At 38.3% G+C, this 12,961-nt stretch overlaps 1 protein-coding gene and 1 pseudogene across 1 annotated transcript in view; both read left to right on the plus strand.

The window, feature by feature from the left end:
- The window catches only part of NEK10 (NIMA related kinase 10), a 227,496-nt gene that overhangs the window by 82,622 nt on the left and 131,913 nt on the right, over window positions 1-12,961 (plus strand). The window contains 1 exon segment of the mRNA XM_030329784.1: window positions 9,971-10,046. Within this exon segment, the coding sequence (XP_030185644.1) occupies window positions 9,971-10,046 (76 nt within the window).
- LOC115523626 lies at window positions 1,069-1,907 on the plus strand (annotated as a pseudogene).

Raw genomic sequence — 12,961 nt, forward strand, 5'->3', positions numbered from 1 at the left:
TTTTGTAAAAAGAAGATAATTTCTATGTAGCACTGGAACTAAAAGTCAAAGTATTATTTTAGATTGTAATTTCATAAAGTCTCTGTGTGCTAAAATTATAGTGAGCTCCTAAAAATATTGATATACTGTACTATTTCTACTAATTTTCTCCAGTACACAGTAGAGGAACGGGAAGATTACAGCAAGCCATCTAACTTGTGGATAGTCTTAGAATACTTCATAAAACTTAGCCCTCTACTATTTCTCATTCCTCCTACTGGACTGAGAGGATAGATACATATTTAGATAGGTATTTAGATAGATGGATGACAGATAGATAGATAGATAGGTATTTAGATAGATGGATGATAGATAGGTAGATAGATAGATAGGCAGACAGACAGAAAGACATGGATATACAGTTTACCCTTGAACACCATGGGTTTAAACTGTGTGGGTCCACTTATCATGGATTTTTTTTAAATAAATAGAGTACGGTGTTGTAAATGTATTTTTTTCTTCCTTACTATGTTCTTAGTAACATTTTTGGGGGTCTACCTTTACTTTATTGTAACAATATGGTATATATTACATATAATGTACATAGTGTGTGTTAGTTGATGGTTTATGTTATAAGGCTTCTGGTCAAGCGGTGGCTATTAGTAAGGTCTTGGAGAAGTCAAAAGTTATACATGGAATTTTTACTGTGCTGGGGGTCAGTACCCCAGCCCTCGCATTGTTCAAGGCTCAACTGTATATCTATATATGTATCAAAAGATATGTATCTGTCAATATATGGTGATAAACCACACAAAGTATGGATCTTGTGTACTGGTTAGAAATGATAGACCCTAGGGGCGCCTGGGTGGCGCAGTCGGTTAAGCGTCCGACTTCAGCCAGGTCACGATCTCGCGGTCCGTGAGTTCGAGCCCCGCGTCGGGCTCTGGGCTGATGGCTCAGAGCCTGGAGCCTGTTTCCGATTCTGTGTCTCCCTCTCTCTCTGCCCCTCCCCCGTTCATGCTCTGTCTCTCTCTGTCCCAAAAATAAATAAACGTTGAAAAAAAAAATTTAAGAAATGATAGACCCTAAATACATAAGGGAATGTGAAATACACAAAAATAGAAATGCTGTCCCTGGTCTCCCTTGTGGTCCCATTTCTGCTCTAACAAGATGCAAGAAAATATCATGAACCGGGAGAAACTCGCCAAACCGCAAACACAAGTGCACATTGGTGGGGAAGGAACTGCTCCCGGAAAGAAGAAGGTGGTTCATACAATGGCTGCAGCAGATGATAAAAAATTTCAGTTCTCCTTAAAGAAGTAAGGGGTAAACGGGGCACCTGGGCGGCTCAGTCGGTTGGTTGTCCGACTTCAGCTCAGGTCACGATCCCACGGTTTGTGAGTTCGAGCCCCGCGTCGGGCTCTGTGCTGACAGCTCGGGGCCTGGAGTCTGCTTCAGGTTCTGTGTCTCCCTCTCTCTCTCTCTCTGCTCCTCCCCTGCTCACTCTCTGTCTCTGTCTCAAAAATAAATAAACACTAAAAAAAAAAAAAAAAAAAAAGAAAGAAAAGGAAAGAAAAAAGAAAAGAAGTTAGGGGTAAACAATATCTCTGGTATTGAAGAGGCGAACATATTCACAAACCAAGGAGCAGGGATCCGCTTTTTAACAAGCCTAAAGTTCAGGGATCCCTGGCAGTGAACACTTGACCGTTCACAGGCCGTGCTGAGACAAAGCAGCTGACCGAAATACTGCCCAGCATCTCAAACAGACGTGGTGCAGACAGTCTGACTAGTTAAGCAGACTGGCTAAAGCTCTGCCTACACGATCTGTGGATGGGAAAGCACCACTCACTGCCGGAGACGTTGATGGTGATGAGGCTCCAGATCTTGTGGAGAAGTTAGATGAAGCTTCCAAGCAGGAAGCAAACTGAATGGAGTCAACTTCTGAAGAAGCTAAAACTTGAAGAAGTTATCAGGAGCTGCTATTTGACATTGTGACTGCTTTTTTAAAATTTTGTCCAGGATCTGATAAAATCTAGGTCTCTAATATTTTTAAGCCCAAGCCCCTTGGACACTGCCGCTCTTTTCAGTGTTTGCACATACACAATCCATTCTTTGCAGTTAATTAAACTAAAGAAGCCTGGGAATAAGGTTTGAAGCAAGGTTAATAAAGTTCTTTGCCTAGGATGTGTTTTATTTTGTATTTCATTGACACTGATTTGTACACAGAAAGCAAAGTTGCTTATAGAAAGCTAATCATGGCATGTAATATGGCTGGTAATCTTTGATGAAATTTGATTAAAGATTTTATTTTACTTTTTAAATACTTAAAACAATTTTTTTTGTTTATTTTGAGAGAGAGAGAGAGCCAGCATGAGTAGGGGAGGGACAGAGCGAGAAGGAGAGAGAATCCCAAGCAGGCTCCACACTGTCAGCAGTGTGCCTGATGCTGAGCTTAGATTCATGAATCGTGAGATCACGACCTGAGCTGAAATCAAGAGTTGGATGCTTAATGAACTGAGCCACCCAGGCGTTCCAATTAAAGATTTTAAATGGCAGTATAATGTAAAAAATAATTTCAGATAATGAAATTCATTAATCAAATAAATGTAATAGAAGAGTATTAAAGAAGGGGACATATTCACGGGTAGTATGGTCAAGAAAGACATTTTTGAAAACCCGGATAATATATGGTCTTATGTACCTGGTAGGAGTTTGGCTTTTATTCTTAGTATTTATCAGAATCCTTTGTAGAATTTTAACTTGGTGAGTAGTGGTATCTGCTCTTGGTTCTTCCAAGATCATTTCGGCTGCGGCATGGAGATTTGTGTTTTGGAAGAAGCCACAGAAGCAGGAATCTGTTCAGGAGGTATTGTTCGGGACCCTGCATGAGTGTTCATGGTGGTTTGGCCTAGAGCGGTAGCAGTTGTATTGATTTTTCATTCCTGTGTAATAAATTGCTGCAACATTTAATGGCTCAAAACAACATTTATTTTCTCACCATTTCTGAAAAACGGGAATCCAGGAGCAGCTTAGCTGGGTGGTTCCGGCTCAGGGGCTCTCACGAGATTCCAGTAGAGCTGTCAGCCCTGGCTGCATCTGAAGCCTTGACTCAGAGCCAAAAAGGCTCATTCACTTGCCTGGCAAGTGGGCTGGAACTGGGCCTCTCACCCTCCAGGCTGCTCTTCTGTAGCTGGGCCTTTTCTGCAGACTAGCCTGGACTGTTTTACATGGCTTAGGCACATATTTCGTAACTACAAACTCAAAACCGTAATATATAAAAGAAAAAAAAATTAATTGAATTTTATCAAAGTTTAAAACTTCTGTTGTATGAAAGATATTATTAAGAGAATGAAGACAAGCTTCAGACTGGGAGAAAATATTTACAAATCAGTTACCTGATGTGTGTAAGTACCTGATGAAGGTGTAAGTACCTGATGGAGAATTTGTATCCAAACTCAATCATAAGAAAACAAACAACCCAGTCAAAAAACGGTCCAACTTCTGAACATTACTTCACTAAAGATACACAGATGGCAAATAAGTACGTGAAATATGTTACGCACTGTTAGTTATTAGGGAAGTGGAAATTAAAGCTATACTTAGCTATCACTACATACTTACTAGAGTGCTAATTAAAAACAAAAAACCAAGGGGCCCCTGGGTGGCTCAGTTGGTAGAACAAGCAACTTTTGGTTTGGTTTGAAGTAGGCTTCACCCAGCAGCCCCTGTGCATGCAACTCTTGATCTCAGGGTCATTCGTTCAAGCCCCATGTTGGACCTAGAGCTTACTTAAAAATATATACATGTAAAAAAAAAAAAGTAAATAAATAAACAAACACATAAAGAAATAAACAAACCTGTCAACACGAAATGCCGGTGAAGATGTAGAAGCAACTAGAATTCATACATTTCTGGTGAGAAAACATTGGAAAATATTTTGGTTGGATGGTTTTTAAAAAACGTAACATTTTTATTGTATCACCCACTAATCTCACTCCAAGGAATTAAAGAGAAATTAAAAATTCTGTTTGCAAGAATTTGCATGCAAATATCGTACTTACTTGTACCTGTAGTATACTCTTGAATAAGAATGGTGAGAGCAGACATTCTTGCCTTAGTTTCTTTTCTTCTCTCTTTTTTTTTTCTGTTTTCTTTCTTTTCTTGTACCTTGAGTTAATACTACCTTGTCTTAATTATAATACCTTCAAATAATTTTTAATATCTTGTAGGAAACTGTGTTGTCTTTTACTCAAAATCCATGGCTCCTTTTGGTCTTTTCTATTTTTATTAAGTACACTAATTTTACACTTAATTTGTAAAATCCTACCCAAAATATTTGGAGGCATTTCACTGGAATTGCATAAATTAGTTTAAGAAGAATGGCATCGCTATAACATTGAGAATTCCAATTCTTGAACTTGGAGTTTCCATTAATTTTAGCCTTCATTAATGACTCTGTAACAAAATTTTATAATTTTCCCTGCATATATTTTTCACATCTTTTGTCATATTATTCTTAGATATTTGTGTCTCTGTCACTGTACTAGTATGTTTCCCTCTCCTCTTCTCCCCCTCCTCGTTTTTCTTCTTTTTCATCTCCGTCTCTGTCTTCTTCTTCTTTGTCTTCATCTTCAGCAGGAAACAGAAAACAGAAATGCTTTTGCTTTATTTTAAAAATTCAGTTATCAAGGGCACATTAAAAAGTGCTATTGTGACACTCTCTCCAACATCTACGTCAACATATTAATAAGATTGCCACATCTTTTTCATTTAAATTTTTTAATGTTTATTTCTGAGAGAGAGAGAGAGATTGCGCGAGCATGAGCGGGAGAGGGGCAGAGAGGGAAACACAGAATCCGAAGCAGGCTCCAGGCTCCCAGCTGTCAGCACAGAGCCCGACATGGGGCTTGAACCCACAAACTGTGAGATCATGGCCTGAGCCGAAGTCAGACACTTACCTGACTGAGCTATTCAGGTGCCCCAAGATTGCCACATCTTTTATTTGTTTTTTTTTTAATAGATATAATTGACATACACCATGATATTACTTTCAGGTGTACAACATAATAACCTGGTGCTTGTATGTATTGTAAAATGATCACCACAACAAATCTTGTTGACATCCAGCCTTGTTTTTGAACTTAAAGGAAACATATTTAATCTTTTAGCATTAAGTAGAAAGTTAGCTGTACTTTTTTGTAGATGCCCTTTATCAGGTTAAGGAAATGAGCATCTATTTATACTTTGTTGAAAACAATAGATGTTGAATTTTATCAAATCCTTTTTAAAAAAATTTTTTTTAATGTTTATTTACTTTTGAGATAGAGAGAGATAGAGCATGAACAGGGGAGGGTCAGAGAGAGAGAGGGAGACACAGAATCTGAAACAGGCTCCGGGCCCCGAGCTGTCAGCACAGAGCCAGGCGGGGCTCAAACTCACGGACTGTGAGATCATGACCTGAGCCGAAGTCAGACGCTCAACCGACTGAGCCACCCAGGCACCTCTATCAAATCCTTTCTATACATATGGTCATATGGTTTTCCTTCTTTATTGTATTGATTTTGTGAACTGTACTGATTGATTTTTAAATGTTGAATCATGCATGTATTTCTGGCATAATGGTCCCTATGTATTTATTCTTTTTATCTATGTCTAGATTTTATTTGCCTATATTTTGTTGATTTTTTTGTGTCTCTTTTCATGGGGAATAGCATTCTGCATTTTTCTTTTCTTGTAATGTCTTTGGCTTTGGTTTCTGAGTAATGTTGGCTTTACAAAATGAGTTGGGAAGTGTTCTTTCCTCTTGTATTTTCTAGTTGAGTTTGTGCAGAATTGATATTTATTTCTTAAATGTTTGAAATGATCTGGGCCTAATTTTTCTTTGTTGGCAGTATAATGTTTTGATAAGGATTTTATGATTTTGATAAGCCTGATTCACATCTGACTGTTAATTTTTCCTGGTGAGACCATAAGCAAGTTACTTAATCTCTGAGTAAACTGAACTTCAGTTTCCTAATTTATAAATTAGTGGCTATGAAGATTGAATCATGATATGTATCAGTTGTTCAATCCTTTATTATCCTATACTTACATATGTTAATTTGTCCAGATTTTACTATTGTACTATACTACTTACTACTATTTATGCTATTTTTTTCAAATTTTTATTTAAATTCTAGTTAGTTAGCATATAGTGTAATATTGGTTTCAGGAGTAGAATTTAATGATTCATCACTTACATATAATACCCAGTGCTCATCATAATAAGTGCCCTCCTTAATACCCATCATTCATTTAGCCCAGCCCGCACCCATCTCTCTCCATCAACACTCAGTTTGTTCTCTATCATTCAGAGTCTCTTATGGTTTGCTTTCCTCTCTCTTCTTTTCCCCTTCCCATATGTTCATCTGTTTTGTTTCTTAAATTCTACATATGAGGAAAATCACATGGGGTTTGTCTTTCTCTGACTGATTTATTTCACTTAGCACAATATATTCTAGCTCCATCCATGTCATTGGAAATGGCAAGATTTCATTCCTTTTGATGTCTGAGTAGTAGTATATTGTATATAAATACATCTTCTTTATTCATTCGTCAGTTGATGGACACTGGATTCTTTCCATAGTTTGGCTATTGTTGATAATACTGCTATAAACATCAGGCAGCATGTATCCCTTTGAAACTGTATTTTTTTAATCCTTTGGGTAAATACTAGTAGTGCAATTGCTGGGTCGTAGGGTAGATCTATTTTTAACTTTTTGAGGAACTCCATACTATTTCCCAGAGTGGCTGCACCAGTTTGCATTCCCACCAACAGTATAAGAGTGTTCCCCCTTTCTCTGCATCCTCACCAATATCTGTTGTTTCCTGTGTTGTTAATTTTAGCCATTCTGATAGATGTGAGGTGATATCTCATCGTGGTTTTGATTTGTGTTTCCCTGATGATGAGTGATGTTGAGCATCTTTTCATGTGTCTGTTAGCCATCTGGATGTCTTCTTTGGAAAAATGTCTATTCATGTCCTCTGCCCATTTCTTAACTGGATTATTTGTTTTTTGGGTGTTGAGTTTGATAGGTTCATTACAGATTTTGGATACTAACCCTTTATCCAATATATAATTCTTCTCCCATTACGTAGGCTACCTTTTAGTTTTGCTGGTTGTTTCCTTCACTGTGCAGAAGCTTTTTATCTTGATGAGGTCCCAATAGTTCATGTTTGCTTTTGTTTCCTTTGCCTCTAGCTATGTGTCTAGTAAGAAGCTGCTGCTGCTGAGGTCAAAGAGGTTGCTGCCTGTGTTCTCCTTTAGGATTTTGATGGTTTCCTGGCTCACATTTAGGTCTTTCCTCCATTTTGAGTTTACTTTTGTGTATGGTATTAGAAAGTGGTCCAGTTTCATTCTTCTGCAGGTTGCCATCCAGTTTTGCCAACATCATTTTTTGAAGAGACTGTCTTTTTTCCATTGGATATTCTTTCCTGCCAAAGAATTAGTTGTCAAAGATTAGTTGGCCATACATTTGTGGATTCATTTTTGGGTTTTCTATTCTGTTCCACTGATCTTAGTGTCTGTTTTTTTGCCAGTACCATACTGTCTTGATGACTACAGCTTTGTAATATAGCTTGAGGTCTGGAATCATGATGCCTTCTGCTTTTCTTTTCTTTTTCAGGATTGCTTTGGTTTTTCAGGGCCTTTAGGGGTTACATACAAATTTTAGGACTATTTGTTCTAGCTTTGTGGAAAATGCTGGTGGTATTTTGATAGGGATTGCATTAAATGTGTAGATTACTTTGGGTAGTATAGACATTTCAATAATGTTCTTCCATGGAATTTTTTTCCCATTTCTCTTATGAAACAATCCTTTCATAAGTATTCTATAGTTTTCATTACCATCCAGATCTTTTACCCCTTTGGTTAGGTTTATTGCTAGGTACCATATTGGTTTTGATGCAATTGTAAATGGGATTGATTTCTTGATTTATTTTTTTGCTGCTTCATTGTTGGTATATAGAATTGCAACAGATTTCTGTACATTGATTTTATATCCTATGACTTTGCTGAATTTATGTATTAGTTCTAGCAAATTTTTTGGTGGAGTCTTTCAGTTTTTCTACATAGAATGTCATGTCATCTGCAAATAGTGAAAGTTTGACTTCTTCCTTGTTTATTTGGGTGTTTATGCTATTATAATCCTTATTTTACAGGTAAGCAAGCTACCACAAAGGGAGATTCAGTAACTTGACCAGGGTTACTCTGGTAGCACATAATAGAGCCAGGATTTGAATTGAGACTGTCCAGTTCCTGGGTTACTGCTTTTAAACACTTTTTTTTTTTTTTTAATTTTTTTTTTCAACGTTTATTCATTTTGGGGACAGAGAGAGACAGAGCATGAACGGGGGAGGGGCAGAGAGAGAGGGAGACACAGAATCGGAAGCAGGCTCCAGGCTCTGAGCCATCAGCCCAGAGCCCGACGCAGGGCTCGAACTCCCGGACCGCGAGATCGTGACCTGGCTGAAGTCGGACGCTTAACCGACTGCGCCACCCAGGCGCCCCTGGGTTACTGCTTTTAAGTGCTAAGCTGCACTAACTATAAAAATACCTATCTTTCAGGATTACTATTAGTATTAAATTAGACAATTCATGTAAGCAGCAAAATTTGTGTTATTTCAAAGTTGTTGTTTAGTAAATGGACATTGTTATTAATAATGTCAATTATTGTTAGTTTGAAGTCTAACTACTTTAGGATATTTTCAACCTGAAAGACCTGACCTATTGGTATAGATACATTATCAAACACTCTCATTCAAGTTCACTGCAGTGAAATTCCATCAGCATTGGATGCACTGTACAAAGTGGTATTGTGAACATCAAATCTTATTAGGTGTACCAACTTGAATTCTTGCCCTGGTTCAGCACTTTTTTGTGTAATCCTGGTAAATAAGTCTCTCGGAATGTTAGTAAGTCTGTATAGTGAGGCTATGAAGAGTATCTTTTTGTATCTCTTTGACCTAAGTTGTTGAGTGGTTTCAAAAAGTATCTAAAGGTGCATTGGAAAGTACAGCTAGTGCTAATATGAAATATAAATATTTGGTGTTCTAAGTTAAAAATCAAAAAAATCAAAATCCTTTGTTGATATGTACATATATTGAGGTGATTCTTAATATCATTATTTACTATGGCTTAATACAGTTTGATGCCATTTAGTATCAGATTTTTCAGATCTTCATGGTGGTTATTCAAGCTTATATTATTTTTTATTTTAGCTTCCTTCCTTCCTTCCTTCCTTCCTTCCTTCCTTCCTTCCTTCCTTCCTTCCTTTCTCTCTCTCTCTCTCTCTCTCTCTCTCTCTTTCTTTCTTCCAGATGAGGTGATGCCTGGCATATGCCAAAATATTAGATTCACTTTGTTTATTTGAAAATTACAAAGATAACCTAAAAGGTGGCATCATCAGCTCAATAAGTACTTTGCCCTATTTTTTAGTCAGCAAGACTTATTTTAGTGTTTTACTGATATAGCTCATTATTTCAAAGTATATAATGCAATGGGGTGCCTGGGTGGTTCAGCTGGTTAAGCCTCTGACTCTTGGTCTCGGCTCAGGTCGTGATCTTGTGGTTTGTGAATTTGAGCCCTGCATTGGACTCCACACTGTCAGATTGGATCCTGTTTGGGATTCTCTCTCTCCCCCTTTCTCTGGCCTCCCCACGTGTACTTTTTCTGTCTCTCAAAATAAATCAATAAACTTTAAAAAATTAAAAAGAAAACAAAGTATATAGTGCAATGACCTGTTGTATGTATGTTATTAATTAAGGCTGAGAGTGGTGTGGAAGATTGACACATGGGGCATTTTGACAGAAGGTTATAAAAAAGCTTTCTGTTGTGAACTTTAATAGTTATTGTACAGAATGCCAAAAGCTAAGGAACCATGATAATTTAGGGAAAGTATAATAACATTGCTTTTTTTTTTTTTTTTTTTTTTTTTTTTTTTGTGAATTATAGCTGACTTTGGGCTGGCAAAGCAAAAACAAGAAAACAGTAAACTAACATCTGTTGTTGGAACAATCCTGTATTCCTGGTAAGGACAATTATTTTATGGTTCTCAAACATCATACTTAACTGATTTAGGCTTTAGTTTCATGTCTTGGCTTGCAAAGGAAAGATGCCTTTAGGAAAAGAAGCTTATTTAATGTTCAGCTCAATTACCCAGATAATACACATGTACACAATTATACATCATTATGTACATTTGAAACAACGACAAAAAATTATCTTTCCTCTAAGGTGACTCTGCCCCTCACGGGGACTGCTTTTATTATTTGTAAATCCAAATGATCCTTGGCATATAGTGGGTGTGCAATTTTTGTTTATGAATCTGTGAATGACCTAGTAGACTTGCTACTCATCATGACACTTGGAATATTGTATTGCACTTACTTGAAAAATGAATGTTTTTTTTCTCTTTGCCTGTAAACATCCAAAGGCAAGAGAAAGGTTTTTTGTGTCCTAATACATATCCCAGCATCTAGCTATTAATGGGTGCTGAATAAAGTTTATTATGTGAATGAATAAATGATGACATATATATATATATACTTAGACATATGTTTATAAAGCTGTTTGCTTCTTGGGGAAATGAATGTTTATATTTTGATGAATTAAGACCCTTGTAACTTATTTAATGTGCTTCGAGGGTTCCTTTACCATTCTTTAATTATTAGGAAGTAAGAATTTTCTTTTGTTGATCACATATCATTTGTTCATGAATCTTTTGAAATTAATAAACAGATAAAGTAGTCGGTAGACCTAACAGATTCAGGGAAATAGTCTTAAATCTTATTCAACAGGTCAAGCAATCAAGACACTTCCATCTTCTTTTTTTAATCTAGCCTGTTGTTGTGCAATTGATTCCTGGGGATAGAATTCAGAATAAATCTTCTCAAGGGAGGGTGGAAATTCTCTGTAAGTAACAGTCTCATTTGAAAAAGTCCTTTCCTACAGAAATGTTCAGAAGAGTGTGAGCGTTCTGGCCAGGGTTCTGACACTGCTGGCCACTATTCTCTCAAGTTGTAATTGTTCCAAAGTTAAGACGTCTCTTAATAAATTGCTTGACATGTGCAATTCCTTTTGAATTTTCCATATCCTCATTTTCTGAATTTGTGAACTGGACAGAAATAAAGCAGATATATTTTATGGTCCCTGCTCTGAGTCTCATACCTCCCTGCCTTTTAAAGAATTGTCTCTTGGGGCGCCTGGGTGGCGCAGTCGGTTAAGCGTCCGACTTCAGCCAGGTCACGATCTCGCGGTCCGTGAGTTCGAGCCCCGCGTCAGGCTCTGGGCTGATGGCTCAGAGCCTGGAGCCTGTTTCCGATTCTGTGTCTCCCTCTCTCTCTGCCCCTCCCCCGTTCATACTCTGTCTCTCTCTGTCCCAAAAATAAATAAACATTGAAAAAAAAATAAAAAAAAAAATAAGAATTGTCTCTTGGGGCACCTGGGTGGCGCAGTCGGTTAGGCGTCCGACTTCAGCTCAGGTCACGATCTCGCGGTCCGTGAGTTTGAGCCCCGCGTCGGGCTCTGGGCTGATGGCTCAGAGCCTGGAGCCTGTTTCCAATTCTGTGTCTCCCTCTCTCTCTGCCCCTCCCCCGTTCATGCTCTGTCTCTCTCTGTCCCAAAAATAAATAAACGTTAAAAAAAGAAAAATTAAAAAAAAAAAAAAAAAGAATTGTCTCTTTAGCCATCCCCAGAGTGTTTCCCTCCAAATTCTGTAATCTTTGTGCAATCCTGAGCTTCTCTGAGCCTTTTAACGTGGACGGGGGATGTCTGTCCCTGCCCTGCAGGGTCCTGAGAGTTCCACGAGTCTGATGTGCCCCTGGTGTTTGCCCTTTCCTTTTGCCTTTGCTTCCTCAGATATTACCTTATTTAATGGAAGAAAGTTCTGTTTATCAACTCTGGTAGGAGGTGCCTCAGAGCATTCTTTATGCTGTATGTCAGCTGCTAGATAAATGGTTTGTGCACACTGGACTGATTGTGCTGGAACACAAGGTCAATAAAAGCCCCTTTCCTTCCTCTGATTTGATTCATTATGAGGCAGGGTCATTGTTATCCTTCTCGTGGAAAATAATCCCCAAATATGGTCTTTGGTTCCGATATGTATCTGTATGTCTTACTTCAGTTCCAGAGTCCAAGACTGCACCCTATCTTCAATTGCATTTTCAGAGCAGATGTTAGAGTTTGAAGCTCTGAGAAACATTTTAGGCTCGTTCTTCATGCAACACTTGTTTGGGACTTCTGGATGATAAGCAAGTGTGAGCTAATGTAAACAGAAAACTTTGACTGCTCTTGGAATGGGAATTCTTTGAGACTTTATTGCTTAGCCTAATTTCACTAACATTATAACATTAGATAATTTAAGAGAAAGCTGGGGACGTTTCCATTGGATGGATCAAAATAAACCTGTATGTAAACCTGGGCAAGCAGAGACAAAGTAAAGCACACCCAACTATTGACTGCACCTCTTTCATTCTTAAAAATGCTGTAATGTACCCAGATCTCTGAAACTCTTAAATGGCTTAAAACACTTCAGTAGCTTCCAGTTGCCCATGATTTAAAGGCCAAGTCCTCAGTATGACTACAAGCCCACGACCCTGCACACTGTAGCCTCTGCCAAGTCATCAGCTTTACTTTAGCCTGGACCTCACTCGGTGGATCTCTAGCTGTTGCCTATGTGTTCCCACTGACCACAGGGCTTTAGCAAATGCTGCTCCCACTGCCTGGAATACTCTTTTTCCCACTGGCCATCTGGTTAATCCTTTCTCATCCTCCACGACTCAGCTGGAACGTAGTCTCCTTAGGTAACCACCCCCACCCCCCGACCCCAGCCAGAGCAGGTTTCCCCTGGTCTACATACTCCATGCACTTTGCCTTCATATGGTTGAACTTTTCATTTATTTTGTGATAGACCCGGGTGATTTTGTTCACCGCTATCCCCAGCAC

The sequence above is a fragment of the Lynx canadensis genome, chromosome C2, assembly GCF_007474595.2.
Source record: "Lynx canadensis isolate LIC74 chromosome C2, mLynCan4.pri.v2, whole genome shotgun sequence".
Lineage (NCBI taxonomy): Eukaryota > Metazoa > Chordata > Mammalia > Carnivora > Felidae > Lynx > Lynx canadensis.